Here is a 19152-nt window from a genome sequence, read left to right on the forward strand (position 1 = left end):
GACGGTGCGCCGCTTGGGAAGCGCAGCAGTGCTCCCGCCGAGGGTTCAGATCCCACATACAGACCGGCCGCTCACGGGCTGAGCGAGGCGTGGGAGCAACACCGAGGGTTGCGATCCCATTGCCGGTCCTGGTCCGGTACGGGCGCGACACTGAGGGTTGCGATCCGTTGCCGGTCACGAAAAAAGACAAAAAGGAAAAAAAAAAAAAAAGAAAGTAGCAGAGCAGAAAGTCGGTGTGCAGGGGGGTCTGTAAGGGGCTGGAGGGGGGTTAACTGAACTGTTCCTGTGGATGCCGTCTTGAGCGCTGGGATGACAGGTGGATGCTTTCCCCTATATGGACTTTGTAGTTATTTCTTCAAAGTGGTGGGGAAGGGTGGGTGCTCTGGACCCTGAGGTGGAGGCCGGGGCTGTGGTCCGCTGGGCTGTTATCAGCAGTGGCTCTGCGGTGAGGGGTGTCTCCTGTGGTCTGTTTCCTGAGCGGCAACTTCTGCTTTGGCCTGTGCTCTGACTCTGGCCACGGTTTGGCTCTCGCCTCCTGCCTTGTGCAGGGCCCGAGGGCACCCGCACCAGCATCCTAGCAGTTCCCTGTCTGCCCACAGAACCTTGAGTCGCTTGCCCTTGGCCCCTACGTCCCATGTGCACAGCCATCCCTAGCGGGGTCCCCTAAGACAGGGAGACAGGTGTTGAGAACACGGCGGGCACAGGCGACAGGTGCCACGGCCAGGTGGACGAGCTGCTGCCTCTGCACGTGGGGCTGGAGCTGCCACCTTCCAGCGGATGAGCTGGTCACCCTTTCTTCTGCTTGTTTTTTATTAACTGTGCATTCAGGAACCACTGAAACTGCCAGCATTTGTTTTTGCCTCTTGAAATGGTGGTTTCATTTGGTTCAACCTAATATTGTGTGTACAGCATGCGGACACGGGCAAATACTCTTTGAGACAGGCCTGTTCTGACCGTTCTGCACGAGAGTTTGTCCAGCCTCTTCCAACGTCTCTCCGTGTGCTGCGCACAGACTCAGTCTCCTTGGTGGCTGTGTATACTCCATTGGATGGGCTTTTCCTTTTTAACTCAATCCCCAGATTGTGTCTGTCTGGTCACTTGTTGATGATGAGTTATTTAGTTTGGGACATGTGTCATATGGATGATTTAATATTTTATGTCATTGTCAAAAACGTTCTCCTTCCTTGTACACATCTTACAGGAGGGCTTTGTATATGAAAGATCTCTCTTATCCACTCTTTCAAGTCGTGTGGCCCCGTGGAAAGAGCTGACCTGCCCCTGAGAAATGACCTGCTGTCATTACTAGTTCTGTGACCTCAGAATACTACCCCAAATCTCTTTTCTCCCCCGTTAAGCCAGGACCAGCACTGCCCACTGCTCAGCACAGCGTGAGGCATGAGAGGTGGGGCGTCAGGAGCTCCGGGAACCGCGGCCGAGTGAGCACACAGCGCGGTGTTTTTGTTGTTTTTAAAAGGAATAGTGGTGATAGTGGTCATAGTAATAACAAAACAGATTCCCTGAAAAGTTCTGGGTTTTCTTTACTAGCTACGTTTATTCTTGTAGGAAACTTACTAATACAGGAATTTATTTATTTATTTATTTTGGGTCCTCTTTGAGACCGGCCGCACCGCGCTCAGCCAGTGAGTGCACCGGCCATCCCTATATAGGATCTGAACCCGCGGCGGGAGCGCTGCTGCACTCCCAGTGCCACACTCTCCCGAGTGCGCCACGGGCTCGGCCCCAGGAATTTATTTTAAAAAGGCACATAAGCCACTGCCTGGTCCACAAGCCTTACTGGGTGCAGGGTAGGGGAGCTGGACTCTGTGGGTGGAGGGCTGACCTGGGGAGCACATTGGGCCTTGGCAAGTCTCTGGAATGAGGAAAACTTCAGCATTCACCCACTGGTGGCCTCACATGTCCTGTGCCAAGGAGAAAGGAAGGACCCCAGGTGGGTGCCATTGGGTGGTGACAGTGAGCCCAGCTTTGGTGGCCAGAGAGGCTCTGAGCCAGAGCCCAGGACGCTTCCTTGGTTCTTTCCTGTGGGGTCCTGAGGGGCGGCCCTGCAGGGCAGCTGCCTACCCTGTGTGTGTGTGTGTCCCCCCTCCAGGTGCTGACCCGGACGCCTGTGAGCCAGAAGGGAGTAGGAGCTGCCGGACGCTGCTGTGCCATGGAGTCTGAGGTTGGACTCTGATGTCCCTGTGGTAGAATGCCTGGGGAGGGGCCGTAGGGGTGGGGGCTGTTCTCCATGAATGTCCCTGTTAGTGTTGGTGCAGCCCAGAGCCTCATTTTACAGCTCTGCAAAGAGGAAGCTCAAATTGACAGCTTACTAGAGCGCAGTAAAAAAAAAACAAACCTGGCTTCTATGCTCTCCTGTCCCCTGTCCTTTCCCTCCCTCTCTGCTTTGGTCACAGTCCCCCTCCTACACTTAGTGCCTGGAGGCTCACTGGAGGGGTGCAGAGGCCTTTGATTGAAGGGCATTTAAAAGCTCTAGAGTTCTTGGGGGGTCACCCAGAGGTTATGTCGACCATGCCCTGCTGTCAGCAGGATGGTGCCTCAACGATTCCTTCTCTGCACTTCACGTTGAGTGGTCTTGGAAGAGAAACACGCAGCATGTCCAATCAAAAGCTTCCACTGCGTGGCCCTCTATTCCCTCCTCCGCCAGGTTCTCCAGCCTCCCTGAGGCGTCCAGCTCGGGGGGCATTTCCATGTCCGCCCCGTGTCCGCCAACCTTCTGTTCTTCCCCTGCTGCTGTGGGGGCACCTACGAAAGTCTGACGATTTTGGCTTTTAGTGGATTCGGTAGCCTCAGTTTGTGAGCATGAGCGGCCCCTGTGCCTGGGGGATTGTCACTCAGTGCTTGTCAGGCACCCTTCCAAAGGGATGGGAGCTGTGGTGTCCAGTTTGGCAGCTGGAGGGCCTGAGACAGAACAGGCTCAGGACAGAGGTTAGATGACTGAACGGAAGGGATCTTGGGAGCGCTCCCTTGTCCTGAGAAAGGCCTGTTATCAGTGTCCAAAGTGGTGTTCCGTGTGCTGCCATCTACATCTGCCCGTGGTTGTGCCTCCCCACATCCTCGCACTGTGGCACCCGCCTTCCAGACAGTCCCTGCCTCGCACCATCCCACCCCTCACGTGGTTACTCCCAGTATTTTCCTCTCTTTTTTTTTTTTTTTTCTGACTGGTAAGGGGATCGCAACCCCCGGCACGGTGTGGCCCGCACCACGCTCAGCCAGTGAGTGCACGGGCCATCTCTATATAGGATCCGAACCCGCGGCCTCGGCGCTACCAGTGCCGCGCTCTCCCGAGTGAGCCACGGGGCCGGCCCTCTTTTTTTACTTTCAAGGTGAGAAAGCTGAGACACAGAAGTGAGGGAGCTGGCCCTGTGTCCACAGTGTTGGGGTTTACAGTGAGACCCTGGCAATTTTCTCTTACATTTTGGGGAGTGACCTTTTTTTCCCGTCAGAACTTTCATCCAGTTGTTGACATTTCTTTCTTTGATTTTTTTTTTCACTTTTTAAAAAAATGTAAAATAAGGGCTGGCCTGTGGCTCACTTGGGAGAGTGCAGTGCTGATAAAAAATGTAAAATACATATAACATAAAGTTTACCATTTTAACTGTGTTCAAGTCTAGTCAGTGGCATTAAGTCCGCTCAGATGGCCGTGCAGCCCTCAGCACCACCCGGCTTCAGAGCTTTCTCATCTTCCCAGACAGATTCCCTCTGTCCCCATCAAACACTCACTCCTCATCCCCCACCCCCGCCCCTGGCACCCTCCCCCCTGGCACCCTCCCTTCTACTTTCTGTCTCTGTGAATCCAACTGCTCCAAGTGTCTCATGTAAGTGGAATTGTGCAGTGTTTGTCCTTTCATGATGGCTTATTTCACTTACCTAATGTCTTCAAGGTTCATCCACATTGTGACATCCTTATTTGATTTTCTTTGATATCTGCAAAAACAAAGACAAAAAGTGAGACTGATGTTATTTTTGTTTTTGTTTGTTTGGTGCTGTTTTGGCCAGGCTTGGGCACTGGGACTATTCCAATTTATCAAACACATGGGGTAGTTTCCATTTTTTTCTTTGCACTGGAATTGATTTTTTATCATGTAAATTATTTTTGCCTCCTTTAGATCAGTTTTATATTATGTCCAGCAGTATTTCCTGAATCTCAATCATTTCTCTTAATGTATTTTTTCCTGTGATCTAAAAAGATAAACCATGGGCGGGCAGGTAAGCTCACTTGGTTAGAGTGAGGCGCTGATAACACCAAGGTCCAGGGTTTGGATCCCTGTACCTGTCAGCCACCAAATAAATAAATAAGTATAAATAAATAAAAATAAAAAGATAAACAGCTATCAAATTTTTCATCTTCTGAGACATTCATTTCAACTCTTATAAAAAGTTGATATAGAAGATCAAAAAGAGTCTTAGTTCCATACTTGGCGTGTCATGAGCTCTATCTGTTCTTGGAATTAAACCCTGTTGGTCATGCAGCCCACGTCCTGGTTTGAGGTACAGTCCAGCATGTTCTTGACCTTCCCCTCCAAACAGGCGTCTGTCCTGCTGCGTCCACCTGCCTGGCCCGGGTGTCTGACTTCATGGCTTTCAGGTGCATGACTCCTGCTCCTGTCCTTCTCCAACATGGGAAATGCTTTCCTTTCCCTCCCCACCGTCTCTGTTGTTTTTATTTTATGTGGGAAAGACAAAGATCCCTGCATTTGTATTTGATAACCTGATCTGGAATAGTTGGTGGCATCTGCTGCTCTGCATCCAGACTTTGGATGCCTGTCTATGAGGAGGAAATACTTAGGCAAAGACTGCCTGTGGTAGTTTCCTGGGGCTGCTGTAACAACTCCCACAAACTAGGTGGCTTTCAACAATAGGAGTTTTCCCCTCACAGTTTTAGAGGCCGGAAGTCTGAAGTCAGGGTGTTGTCAGGGCTGCTTCCTTCTTGGGGCTCTGAGGGAGGGTCTGCTCCAGGCCTCTCTCCAGCTGCCGGCCATCCTTGGGTTTCTTGGCTTGTGGATGTGTCGCTCCAGTTTTGGCCTCTGTCTTCACGTGGTGTTTTCCCTGTGTCTCTGTAAATTTCCCTCTCCTTTCTCTTACAAAGATGCCAGTCACCGGATTTAGAGCCCACCCTAATCAGGCGTGGCCTTGTCTTAACTTGATTATATCTGCAAAGATTCTGTTTCCAAATAAGATCACATTTATAGGTGCTTGGGGTTAGGACTTGAACATTTCTTTTGGGGGCGGTCCACTTCAACCCACAACACTGCCCTAGTCCTCCTGTCTTCGCTCCTAACCAGGACATCTCCTCGAGGTAGAGTGAAGCCTGCTCTGAGTTTCGCAGCTGTCTTATACCACGTGGCCTCACTGTAAGGATTTGAACAGAACTTTTATATAAAAATTCCCTTTTGTAGAAGTAATTTTGGAGATGTGAAGGCTGAAGAGCAATACACTGTATTTAAAATAACTTGCCCTTGAGCCAAGCCCGTGGCGCGGGTTCGGATCCTATATAGGGATGACCGGTGCGCTCACAGCACTCACTGGCTGAGCGTGGTGCGGCCGGTCTCAAAAAGGACAAAAAATAATAATAATAATAACTTGCCCTTTACAAACTGTCCTCTAAAAGTTTTCTATTTTTTTCTCAGGAAAAATATTGAGGACTTAGAGGATGGAAGTAGGTTTTTCCTGCACTTTCTCCTTCTGCTCCTGGCCTCCCTTCAGCCCTGTGTGTCTGCTTTCACTTATCTGGGCAGATCGCAATATCCCTGGCTTTCCAGGTTATTATTCTCTTTTCATCCTTGGTCTGCAATTGCCCTGGGCGCACCTAGCTGCTGCTGCCACAAGCACTCACCTTTGTTTGCCGAGAATGCAGCCCCACACACAGTCAGTACACCCAAAATGTACCTCTGGGCTTCCACAGCTCGGATGCTGAGCTGATCCACTGCTGTGTGCTGCCCGTGGAGATGGGGAACTGAAAGGCCTGACAGCTCCCCTCCCTGACTCCCGGGCCAGAGCAGGGCCATCTGCGTGGCTCTGGGGAGTCGTAATGGAGGGGCTCACCCACCTGAGGTAAACCAAGCCTGGCCAAAGGCAGGTTTTATCTGTGGTCACCACTCCCCAGTATTTATTGAAAGATCTTCTGTTTGCCTAGTACTATCTTGGGCCCTCAAAGGAGATTATGGAAAAGAAAGAGCTTCTAACTGCTAGAAATTTAGCCAGTAAAGGTGGATCCAAGTTGGTAAAAAAAAAAAAAAAAAAAAAAAGCATAGAGAAAAGCTCTATGAACAGCTCTAAATGATATCTGCTTGACTTCCCTAAAACAGCCTGTGGACCTTCTTACCCCAGCAGCAAGCTCACCCTAGCCACAAGTTTTCAGGAGGTCAAGCAGATGGTTGATGATGTACCTTCTGCAGAATCGGACCCTTCTCTGGCATCTACAGGTGGCTTTGCTTAAAGCAGGAGCTGCAGATTGGCCTCTGCCCACTGAGACCTCTTGCAGGGGCTCTTGTACCTACAGGGCTTTTCAGCTCTCTTGGGCCCGTGAGGCCCTTTCAAGCCAGGTGCACCCCTGAGCCCTTCTGCCAGCTCAGCCCCTGCCCTGGACCAGGCCCCACAGTCCCCCTGCCTCTCCATTCACCCAGACTTTCATCTTAGGTCACCAACGGCCCAGGCCTCAGGGATGAGCGCATCACAAACTTGCTTGTGTTTGGCTTCCTCCAAAACTGCTCCAACTGTAATTTCCACGAAGAGCTGGAGGCGTTGGGCCAGGACATGCCCATGCGAGCGTACCTGCAAGAGGACTGTGACGACGAGCTGCAGACAGACGGCAACCGGGCCAGCCTCTCCTGCATGGAGAGAATAGAGGCTGGTAGGCATCTGGCCCCTCCTCCTTTGTCCCAAATCAGGGCTTTGCTGTCACCAGTAACATTTAGGGAGCCTAAGGGCCGGAGGGGACTTTTGGCTCAGTTTCTGCCTCTGGTTTGTGGCCACCGTGTATGTTTGTGTCATATGTTGCTGGCCTATGCTTGCTTGCCTGCGGTGGTGCCAAACTCATGGATGACTCTATTAAAAAGTTCTTTCCTGCCGATGAGCCAGAAATCTCCCTTCGTGTGCTGGTCTTGATTCTCCTGTTTGGGCCAATATAAAAAAGTACTTTTACCAAATTTCCCAAGTGATTCTGATACAACCAAATATTGGGAATCACTGATCTGGATTATATAACCCACGGGGTTCTTGGGTTTGTGTAATTTCAAGATCCTGAGGAGCTTTAAAAAATACTGATGCCTAGGTCCCACCTGCAGGACTCTTGAGTTGGTTGGTCTGGGGCATTGCTGAGCTTGGGCAGAGATGCATGGGTGGCTGTGGTAGCACAGCCCCGTCACACCATGAGCAGGCCCACACTCTGCATGGGAACTTACACTTCTACTTTCGTGTATGTGATGACTTTGGTGGCCTGTAAGATAACCAGAACATTGAAGTGTTCTGAACCTTATTTCCAGATAAGGAAACTGAGGCCCAGAAGAGAGTAAATGATTAGCCCTAAATCAGAGAACTAGTGGGCACGTCAGAGCTGGATGTGGGGCCAGGCCTGTCCTGAGCGGGGCTCGGTGGCCCTCCACTGAGAGCCTCCAGCTGCGTCGCAGTCTCAGCTTGATCTACTTTTCTAACCCTGACCACTGTGCTCTCCCACCAACCCGTTTTTACCCACCTCTGCCATGGGTGCTGCTTCTGCAGACAGAAGCTGCCCTGATCTGAGGGCTGAGAGGCAAGGCTGGGGAGTGTACTAAGGGTCAGCCACTCCCAGATGCAGGACAGGGTTCTCAGCAGTGTGCTCATTGGAATTAGGTGAGGAACTTTTCCAAAATGAACAGGCCCTGGGCCCTACTCCAGCTTCCAGAGTCACCCCAGGTGATTCTGACCCTAGTTAGGATCACCGCCCCCAAAAACCTTCAGTGACTCCTGCTGTCCACCCCATCTCCTGGTGTAGAAAGTAGCACTGCCCTCTTGTGGTCTTGGGGGAGACCAACAGCTGATCCAGCCTTTTGACCTCCAATCCTATCTTTTTTTTTTTGGCAGCTGGCTGGTAAGGGGATCCGAACCCTTATCTTGGTGGTGTAACAATCCCTATCTCAAATCAGGTGCATGGGGATGTGGCAGTAGTTCTGTAACGAGAGTCTGCCACAGACTTTCTCTGTCTTTGAATCCAACCAGCCTACCATCTGGCTCGCCCTAAACTGAGCAAAAGCTCCTGGTCCTCTTTTGAGAAGGTTTAGGAAGGGCTGGGGGTCAGGAATGGGCAGGAATGGCTTTGCTGTCAGAAGTTGCTGCAGGAGTGACTGCAACCGGAGTCTGCCCATGTTTTTCTCTTGTTCTTCTCTACATAATCACTTGCCTTCGGACTGCAGAACCTGGCTTGACTCAAATGGCATTTGCAAAAGTGATTATGGGGCTGTGCACTGAGTATATCACCAGTGCTCTGGTGTGAAATTGGCGTGTAGATTAAGCATCTGACGAGACTTGGAAGGAAGGGTTGCCATGATTTCACTGGTGAATTTGTTCCCTCAGCTGGACAGAGATGAATCATACATGATCCCTGGTGTTGCCGAGCTGGTGGCCAGAGGGAAGAGAGGACATGTACATAAGTAACTGAGACCAGGTAGAAAGGCTTTGGGAAATCAGCGAGGCACAGATTCAGTACTGCAGGAGCTATAAGGAGGTGGGTTCTCTGCTCTGCAGGGAATCAGGAGAAACTTCATGGCTGCAGCTACAATTGAGCTGGGCCTTGAAGGACGGATAGTTTGGTTCTTTGGAAACTGAGGAGAGAGAGTAGTGATAGCATAAGCAAAAGCCTGAAGGTTGGGCTTATAAAAGGTGCAGCTGAATTTGGCTGCAATACTTGAGGGGAACAGTGGAAGTGAGGTCAAAGGTAATTTGAGGCTAAGTCGTGACTTGTCACTCAAGCAGAAAGGTGTTGGGTAGAGAAGTGGCGTAGCACCCGTGCTGCATGGGCCATGGTCAGCTACAGCAGGGTGGTGCAACAGCTGGCGTGCAGAGCTGAGGGCGTCCCCCCCTGCATGGTGGAGCTAGCACCCTTGACCTTCTAATGCCACCTAGGGCTTGCCCCCTAAGCACCCAGCTTGCCTTCCCCTCCTCCTGTTCTGAGATGTATATCATGGAGAGTGGACTGGAGGGCAGTGAGCAGGGTTAGGTTATTGTAATTACCCAGATGAGAGCCAATAGAGGACCCCCACCAAGGTGGTGGCAGCGGCATTGGGTGGGAGAGACAGTGTGTCTGCACTAGGACACTAAGGTAAGGCTCGATGGCTGACAGGGGTGGGTGCAGCAGCAACAGCACAGGCCAGGCAAGCATGAGGCTTCTGTCCTAGGGAATGAGAAGCCAGAGGGAAGTGCAGGCACAGAAGAAACACAAGGCCGGTGGGAGGCGCACCACCGCCAGTGCTTACTGAGCTCCTCCTGAGAGCTAGGGTAGGGTCCCTTCATTTCCTCATTTGCTCATGCACTTGTTTATTGAGCACCTGTTGTGTGCCATGCATTGTTTTAAGTGCTGCATATCTGACAGTGAACAACTTAAAAGACCATAGCCCTTAGGAAGCTTACATTCTGGCAGGGGTCTCGGACACAAATAGGTAAAATACACACCAAGTGTGAAGGAAGAAAAAGAAAGGGAGAATAGGGACTACGGCAGTGAGAGGGGGGCGTTCATTTTGGACACAGTGGCGCCTGAGTAGAACGAAAGGAGGTGCGAGAAGGAGCAGCAGAGGCCAGTGTGGCTGCAGGAGGACCACTTGGGGCAGTAGGGAGAGTTCCAGTGGGCATGGGGGGACAGATTATATAGTCTTCTAGGTGTCAGTGAGGATTTGGGTTTCACTGACACAGGACTGGGGAGAGGAGCCCTGTGAGGAGGGCAGGAGAGGACGCTTCAGTCTCATGGCGAAGCACTGGGGAGGCGAGACTGCAGTGCCCTGTCCTCACAGCTGCTGAGGCTGACACCTGTCAGTCGTCAGGGTATAAACCTGGCAGCCATGAAGGCTGCGGCCAGGTTCGTACCTCCAGTGCCCATCGTCATCATAGTGAATGCCCTAGCTCTGCTGGCCCCTCCTGTGGGCAGATGCTGAGTCTGTGTCTGGGGAGAGGCGTGCTTCTCCAGCCAGCCTTCTGCCCAGCAGGGACCGCCATGGTGTGCTGGGAGGCAGGAGCTGGCTTTGCTGCAAAGCACAAAGCTTTCCTCTTTCTGGGGTGGGGTGGGGAGGGACAAGGGGTCCATCAGGGCCACTGTCTGAATCTGCTTCGTATCTGCCGCCCTGCCTGAACATTCAGATTCTGAAAGTCAAGAAGTCATCCAGAACATAGCCAGGTGCCTCGCCCAGTTAGGGGACCAGATGGAGCACAGCGTCCACCCGAGACTGGTGAACCACCTGGCACTGCAGTTTATGAACGTGAACCTGTCAGAGGAGGTGAGTGAGAGAATGAACCTCGCTAGTGCCTTTCCTGGGTGAGCTGAGAAGTGTGAGGACTTTTTCAGTTGAGCCAACCAGGTCTGTTGTCTCTCTCTCTCTTTGTGGCAGCTGGCCGGTGTGGGGATTTGAACTCTTGCCCTTGGTGTTATAAGTCTTCTCTCTCTTATCAGACAGACCAAGGTCCAGTGAGGTGACTCAGTTCATGCCTGTCAGATCTGGAGCTTTGAGAAAAGAATTGGTTGTCTTTCAGAAGAATTAAGTTAGTTAACGTTTAGGAAACCTGAACCTTAAAGGAGAGTCAAGAGTTTAGAGATAAAAGCCTCCAAAAAGAGTAACAAAGTATATATGACTTTTTTAGAAACAACATATTCTTTCTTCAGTTTTAGGGAGTTGAAGATGCCAACAGAGAAGTTTAAGTCACTTACCCAGATGTGACAGAAAAGTGACATTTTAGCCTGCTGCTCTTCTTGGCCTTGTGGTTATAATCAATAGACAGATACTCACTCAGCTTCTACCATGTACTTGGCACTGCGGGGGTTTCACAGATCGGTCCAAGGCACTGTATCCTTCCTGAAGAAACTTAGTGGGAGAGAACTCCATGCCCCAAGGCTGTCAAATAAATGCCTGTGGCTACGGGAGTTCAGAGGAAAGGTTCCATTCTTTTGACTTCTGCCAACTGAAGATGTAGGTGCCCTCAAAACCTGCAGATTTATTCATGCCTCAGGAGTCCGCAGGTCCAGCCTCCCGTCTTCCCAGAAGGCCCATCTTCATTCTCGTGCTTTCCCCCCATCCACAGAACATAAGCATCTGATAATGCTGTGCCTGGGGACCTCTCCACAGTGTTAGCCTGATTTTGCATGTGAGTGGGTGAGCTTGAGGGCCTTTCCAGTGTACTGGTCTACGGGCTCCTGCTCTCACGTGGGTGGGAATGTTGTGTGTAGCTCCCCTGTTCAGCTAGGTCTTGCACCAGTAAGATGGGCCTAAGACATCTTAGACAGCTAAGTAATTACTGATTTTAAGTGCCTTACGGGCAGGGGAGACTTAGGCTTCTCGCATTCCGTTAGTGTCTAACAGTGAGCACACGGTGCTCAGTAAAGGAGTATTGTCAGGTACCCCACTCCAGGGAGTGAGCTCAGTCTCTCCTTTCCTTTGCCTCTCAAAACTAAATTGTCTCTTAAGTGAAGGCACAGAGGGAGGGAAAAAGAAACTCCAAAACAAAAACCACCTAAATTGTCTCATTCTTTCCATTTAACCTCTTTAGCTATTTAACAAATACTTCCTTCTCAAATGCTTCATCATACTTATCAATTGGGACTGTTTTTCCTTTAAGAGGAGGAATTAGCAAGTGAGGCTGTGTGTGACCCCGTCTCTACCCCTGGACAGGACAGAAGGCAGTGCCTGGCTGCTGCCCTACAGCAGGTGATGCAGACTTTCCCTAAGGACATGGAGAAGGAGAAGACCACGCTGATGTTGACCATGCTGTTGGCCAAAAAGGTGGCCGATCACACGCCATCCTTGCTCCGTGACGTCTTTCGCACGACCGTGAACTTTATTAACCAGGACCTACTCACCTATGTGATGAACTTAGCCAGAGACGTAAGAACCAGTGCTGTCAGCCGCTTGGCGTTTCGCTGAGTCCTCCTGGTCTGACTGCTGCCCACACCCATCTCCCTCTGACGTTGGGACACCAGCAGGGCCTGCGCCGCAGGGCTCCTTCCATCCCTCCTGCCCCTGCTCCAATGGCCAGGCTGCAAGGAAGCCTACTGCACACCTTCCTACTCAGGTAGGAAGGCTTGGTTTTGCCTTCACAAGCAATAAAGTTATTTGGTAGAAGGTGGTAATGAACACCTACTGTCCCAAGATTTATCGCCTTTATTTTTAAGACACATTGCTATCAGAGGGGAGGTGAGGGCTTCTCTTTCACAAATGGTAGAATCAGGAGTACACTGCAGACATGGAGAGTGTGTGGGCTGGGGCTGGAGGGCCCCGTGCTGCGCTTCCTCCAGCTGCTCGCAGCTTCCCCTTGTCACAAAAATTAGTGTGGTTTAAATTCTCAAACACATGCTTACCAAGGATGATGTGGAGAGAGACCAAAGGGGGGGGGGGGCTATTTAAAATCTTCCCCAGAACACATCTATCCCATAACCACAGCATTAAAAGTTACAGCTCTTCATGATGCTACCCAAGAAGGGCCAGTTAAGTCTGGTGCTTAGTTTCATAGACCCAAGTGGAAGTTTAGTGGGTGTATCTTATCTGTAAACCTAAAAATATTAGTGACTGTTGGGGATTTTATGATATATCAGAAGCATTACTCAGGCTTCCTTAGTTTTTAAATGAAACAGCTAGCATCTAACCCTCTTAATACTTACTGGTAAGCCTTAAAGGATTCCCGCTGTGTTGTGGCCTAAGGTTACAGGCACTTTAAAAACAAAAGAATGAATATAAATCTTAAATCAGGTGTCAAGCCAAGCTGTATTACTGAAATGCGGTAAGCCTGAGAAATTCCTGGACAGCTTTTACCCACAACCACCTAAAGGGGGAATAAGTGGGTAAGATGTTAGCAGCAATGTGCATTGACCAAATACTGAAGGGCTGGAACAGAATCTCGATTCTTCTGACCTGTGAGATGCCTCTTTGAATCCTTAAGTGATTAAGGTCTCAGCACCTGGAAAGCCTGTGTGTCTGCAGTTGCCTCCATGTAGCAAAAAGTAGAATGCAGGGATATAAGGGCTTCAGGGCTCTGGAGAGTGCGTTTTTTGCACAAACCCCAGCGTCACTTCTGTTGTCTATGGCACTAGAGTTCTTTTTTTTTTTTTTGTCTTTTTCGTGACCGGTGCTCAGCCAGTGAGGGCACCGGCCATTCCTATATAGGATCTGAACCCGCGGCGGGAGCGGCGCTGCGCTCCCAGCGCTGCGCTCCCAGCGCTGCACTCTCCCGATTACGCACTAGAGTTCTTAAGCACCAAACCCTGGTTTGTGAGTTAGGTAAGCTAATTAATTCCGGCTGTTTTTCCTCTTGCCCTAGGAGATGGACTGAATGGATGGCTCTGCAAAAGCATGACTGGTTAAAAGTTGACATGGGGAAAAAAAAAAAGTTGACATGGGACAGCAGTATAGCTGCCACCAATGGGAATGTGGCCATGACCACGTGATCGAAGTTCTTAAAACTGGCACTGGATAATGGCTATTTATTTCCATTTTAAAGATGATGTTTTACCCTGGCAACCCACTGAGAAATTTCTACAGTAATATGCTTGCATGGAAATGTCAACTTACACATATTTGAATGGGTTGTCTACCATCTTCTAAATCTGTACATTGTGCCTCTATCTTAGTTCGGCTGTACAGGTTCCCACTTGAAAATTAAACTTAAAAGCAGATTGTAAGGCACAAGGAAAAAAAATAATGATTTTTTTTTTGTTAAAACAAAACTTTACTGTTTATTTAAGTACAACCTTGGGGCATGGTCTTACAGCAAGCAGACTGTTAAGTAGCCTGAGAACAGCAAGGATTGGAGAAGAAATGAACATACCCCTTACAAATGAAAAAATCCACTCAAAATAGGGAACATCTTAATTCTAAGAAGATAACTATCTTCCTGTTGAAAAAACCAAACAGTCCAGAGGTTCTAGACTAAAGTGCTATACTCAAACAATGCAAACTCCAGACTCAGTATATGGGCATTTGACGTTTTTAATTTGATTTGCTTTTATTCAAGTCAAGAAGAATCATAGGCAATTAAAAAGTGTGAAGGTAATTTAAGGGTCCATGTCAACCACTGTTTGCAAAATCAGGTAACTAAATGTACTTCTCTTTCCAAGAAGTGAAGGCTTTGGTAAAAATTTTAAGCTGATGGGGTGCCAAAAGCCACTGCATATGCCTTACATTTTCCATTTCTAGTCACACCCCTCAGCTCATCCATGCTTAAGAAGCTGCATCTGGAGAGAACAGGTTTCTGGGCATAAAAGATGAACTTTAAAGAAAAAAATCAAGTTGAAGTGTTTCCTTTCCCAGGGACACAATCAAAAAAATCATGCCCTACATAATGACATTTCTGTCAACAAGGGACCCGTATACTAGGATAGTCCTGTAAGATTATATTGGAGCTGAAAAATTCTTATTTCCTAGCAGCGTCACAGCTGTCCTTGACATCACAGCGCAAGGTATCCCTCGTGTTTGTGGTGATGCTGGTGTAAAAAAACCTACTGCAAAATACATCGAGAAGGACTGCCTCACTTACCCACATGGTGACCCTCCCAAAGGTAGCTCAGAATTTTAAGATAGAAAGCCAAGCGTTTGGGGCTGGCTGGTTAGCTCAGTTGGTTAGAGTGCAGCCTTATAACCCCAAGATCCCGAGCTTGGATCCCCATACTGGCCAGCCACATTTAAAAAATTAAAAAAAAAAAAAAAAAAAAAAAAAAAAAAAAAGGCAAGCATTTGATACATTAGGTCTAACCCCCATGTGAAAGGGTTGATGTCTGCTCTAGAATTCTTGCATTTTTAAAAGACTCCCATCCATCCCCATAGCAAAACAATAGTTTATAACAGCTAGCTAACACTCAGTGCTTGCTGAGTGCCAGGCACAATCTCTACCTGAAATTCAATTTGCATGATTTTGTGGTGGTGGTATTATTCTAATCCCCATTTAACAGATGAGGAAAGTGAGGCACAGAGAGAGTAACATTATATAATGAGAGGGCCCTCGCTCATGCAACCAGGGGCCAGTGGAGACAATAGGAAAATTCACTTCTGCTCCCCTTTATGATACACAACAACACAATTACCTAACACACTTCTCAGAACATATTCCCATCGTTAAATGATGCATGCCTATACAAGTAAAGATAAAACCAAGTCGTTTAGGTAGTGCCACAATAAACAAGGAAAAATTCACAATAGAGAAACAGTGCAATACTGTTCTGTTGTTCCGACTATAAGCTACTTCCTAGGATTCAGTTTAAAAGTATAACAGTGCAAACGGGGTCCTTATCACATACTACTTTTAACAGTAAAGCTCTTGTTACTTTGAACGTGGTGCTTGTGGGGAAGCATATGAACAAGGGTAATGAAGTACTAATAAACATATATTTCTTGTTACCAGAAACACTTTCCTCTTCCTTAAGAGATTAAATTCATCAGAAAAGAAAAACAGTTCTACACTGTTCACCATTAAATACACAACACACTAGGGCCAGGTCTCAATCTGAAGTGGACAAAGGGTTACAAATACTGAAAGCAAATAGACACTGCTGCGCAGTGCGAAGGCCAACATTTGGAGATAAGTCTGCCAGTAACACTATCACTTTGGATGTTTGGAGCGGACTTGTTTTTTTAAAGGATTCATATCACGATGGAAACAACTTGAATCGCACATATACATACATACATACATACATATGCACACAGACCCATCCATACATGTATCACTCTTCACAATCAGATTCTCACTAGGGGGAGATATTTTTTCCAAAAGCTACGATTTAAATACAATAGTCTAATGGAAAAGAGCTCTAAAAACAGCAAATGATCACAGACTATCTCTTCCAATACTTTTACTCTTTCGTAGCATCTTTACCTTCTGCTATTTCACTAAAATTAATACAGTAGGCCACTGTTTTAATACCGTATAACAGGTCTTGGTGTAAATTTCTCCAGACCAAGTCTGAAATAACTTTCTTGGTTGTAAAACAAAATTATCACCCCGTATCCCCATGCCAACATCATAAGAAGATTCTACTGTATCAAAAACAAATGTTCCAATCCTGAACACATCCCAGCTATGATGACTCAGACATATCCTGGAAGTTGCTGCAATTTGCCCTGGTAACAGTCCTTGTGGATATAATGCAGAGGTAACTATAATTCACAGAATGTATTTTCCATCCTGTCTTTTACATATTTAGATCATTTGAGTGATGGAAATTCCTTTGTTAAAAAGCTTTCTCCTCCAAAAGACACTGGCATATCTGAAAGTCAGGTGGAATATTTGGTGCATTCAGAAGGTTAAATCATTCCGGACCTCTCCTCTTAGGATTCAGCCCCAAATGCTGCTGAGAAGCTCAGTCTACCAGAACCTGATTTTATTTTCCAGCAACTTCATTAGCTGTGCTGAGAACTAGAATATGCAGTGTCCTTTGAATGTTATGATCATGTTGTCAGAACTTGGAGTCAAATCAAGTAAGTACATACTTACAAAGACTACAAGATTATCTGAAATGATCCCCCCCTACATCAAGGGCATAAGGTTACCATATGAATAGAAAGATGAGTCTGTAGATTATCTATCTTCAAATCTCATTTTATTGCAACCTCCAGTGTGTTCTCCCCAACACATTGCTTCTGACAGAAAGCACAATTCATAGATTTAAGTTTTGTTCCTTTCCCCTCATGAAGAGTAGACTGGCCAAAACGTAGACAACAGGAGAGAAGTAGAGGAGCCAGAATAATCCACAGAAATAATTGAGTAAATCTGAGCTGTAGCAAAGACAGCCAATAAAATCCTTATGTTAACTTAATTACCGAAAGTAGCATATGTGCTAACTATTTTTGAGGAGATGAGAGCATTAGAACCAATGATAAATTGAGTTTAATCAAGGAATGAGTTAGGTAGGAAGAGGCACTTTGAATCTGAAGGAAGAAATAAATGGAAGACTACAACAGCAGGAAAAATACAGGCCTAGGAAAAAATTCTCTCTTTTCCTTTGGTGCTGGCCCATCTACATAACACAATTCTCTTGGTAGAAATCCTGAGGAATAAACTGAGTCACTCCAGACTCTGTAACTGGGAAGACTGTACTTAAACTTCCTTTTCCTGGGGGAGGAGGCAACAAACGAGGAATCTTAGTGTCACAACTTTTGTTCTAACTAGTACCTTCATTAACCAATTTCTTCTAGTGGTGCAAAGAACACTAAAGTGAGCAAAACCACTGCAAAATTTCCCCTTGGGAGAGGTGCAAACAGGGTTTAAGAATTGTCTTGAGCCATCTGTTGCTTTTTAACTTATTACAAGGCTTTGCAAATATTCCTGAGAACAACTCCAACCTGAGCTTACAATGAAGCAGCTGTCTGGCTGGGGCTCTGGTAGTGTAAACATGAACATGTGAAGGACCCTGAAGATTTTCATGCATGGCAACACACCAAGCCAAGGTGGGGTTAAATAATCTTGTGTAAAGAAAGGGAAGACAGGATGTATTGATATTTTAATAACGTGACAGTTTTCAACTCTCCATGGAGCTTTCGTTATATATGAGGTAACTACAAAATAGTGACTGAATTTCACTACTCTATAGAATTGGTATTCTATAGCCAAGGCTATAATTAACTTGACGTTGTGCTGTGGAATGTGGTGGAAGATTTTCCCACTGGGAAGTCACCTGTCAGTTTCTGAGCAAGATGTGCTTGTGGCTGTGCCAGGTCAGTCCTCCTGAGTTGGTGACCTCTTTGTGTCTGGAGAGACTAAGCAATGTGTACAGATGTTCCCTACTTCACATCCCCACGCCAGGCTGGTGGCATAAGCAGGAAAGGAGCAAAGGGAACAAACTAGGAAAAAGGAAGAGGGAAAATGTGCCACAGTGCTGCCTTCACCTGCCTCATGTAGCACTTGGTGATGACCTTGTTCACAAAAAAACATGCTTAACACATTAACCAAGGAAGCTAATGAAAGGTCACCAGCAATGACGGCTGATGCTGGGACTGCAAGGCATCTTATTCAATAGGACAAGGGAAGACACCAGGTGCAATTAGAAGTGGAGAACAGCCCTGGACATGATCTTCACTCTTATTTCTCTGTAGCAGAACAAGCTCAACGTCTAGACCAGCCTCCACAGTACCACGGAAACAAGAAGGCGGCTCCCCTTCTTGCAGGGCACACAGTGTGGCAGGCAGAGCACAGCCTGCCCTTGTGCAGTAAGCTGGCCTGTTTGCAGAGAACTGCCAAAACTGCTTTGCAGGGTCACAAAAATGGTAAAAACTGGAAAAAGTAGTAGACTTGGAGTCAGGAAAATTACAATCATTGCTTTGCCTCTCATATGCTAGAAGACTTCAGAAAAGTCACTAAACTCTGATTAGGTTTCCTCAATCTACAAAATGGGAATAAGAGGAATACAAATAGCTATCAGAACTTGAACATGAGTTGAGGTACGTGAGAGCACTAGAACAATCTCCAACATAATGTAAATGCTCAACTAATATTTGCTAAAATTATGATTGCCCAAAGTTTTCTTCTAGGGAAATGATATTCTAATATGGAAAAAATGTACACCCTAAACTCAAGCCCATCTCAAAGTTGGGAGGCTATCCCTAATGGCAGGTCGTGGTCCTCCAAAGACGAGATGTTTTCCTGGCATCCAGTGTGTTGCTGAGACTTCATGTGAGGGAATTAGTTCAGCGGCTATGTATGATCACCACTTCAAATTCCTTGAAAGATAAGTTTGTGTGAGAAGGCATAATAAGAGAAAGGAACGAGGAGGGAAAAATTTTTCTTACCTATAATAGGTAAGAAAAACATCTCTTAGAATGATTTAAAAATTCAGATGTCAAATATAGACATTTGTCCACGTCATGCCTTTATAGAAAAAGGCAAGGGTCAGGCATTACTTTCATATTAGAAGGAATTAGCACAAAGTCTGAGGAAATTACCAGCAGCAGTGGTTCAAAAATCCATGTTTCTGGGTTC

The 19152-nt window shown here is 47.4% G+C and overlaps 1 protein-coding gene across 1 annotated transcript in view; it reads left to right on the top strand.

Annotated features, from left to right (window-relative positions):
• BID (BH3 interacting domain death agonist) overlaps positions 1 to 12338 on the top strand; it is a 22994-nt gene extending 10656 nt beyond the window's left edge. Inside the window, exons 2-5 of the mRNA XM_008578174.1 lie at positions 2108 to 2179; positions 6655 to 6868; positions 10339 to 10475; positions 11862 to 12338. Coding sequence (XP_008576396.1) covers positions 2168 to 2179; positions 6655 to 6868; positions 10339 to 10475; positions 11862 to 12113 — 615 coding nt within the window. The 5' untranslated portion in view covers positions 2108 to 2167 and the 3' untranslated portion in view covers positions 12114 to 12338. The remainder of the gene's footprint in view (positions 1 to 2107; positions 2180 to 6654; positions 6869 to 10338; positions 10476 to 11861) is intronic.
• Positions 12339 to 19152: the final 6814 nt, after the last annotated feature.

Source organism: Galeopterus variegatus, unplaced genomic scaffold, assembly GCF_000696425.1.
Source record: "Galeopterus variegatus unplaced genomic scaffold, G_variegatus-3.0.2 Scaffold73, whole genome shotgun sequence".
NCBI classification, from domain to species: domain Eukaryota; kingdom Metazoa; phylum Chordata; class Mammalia; order Dermoptera; family Cynocephalidae; genus Galeopterus; species Galeopterus variegatus.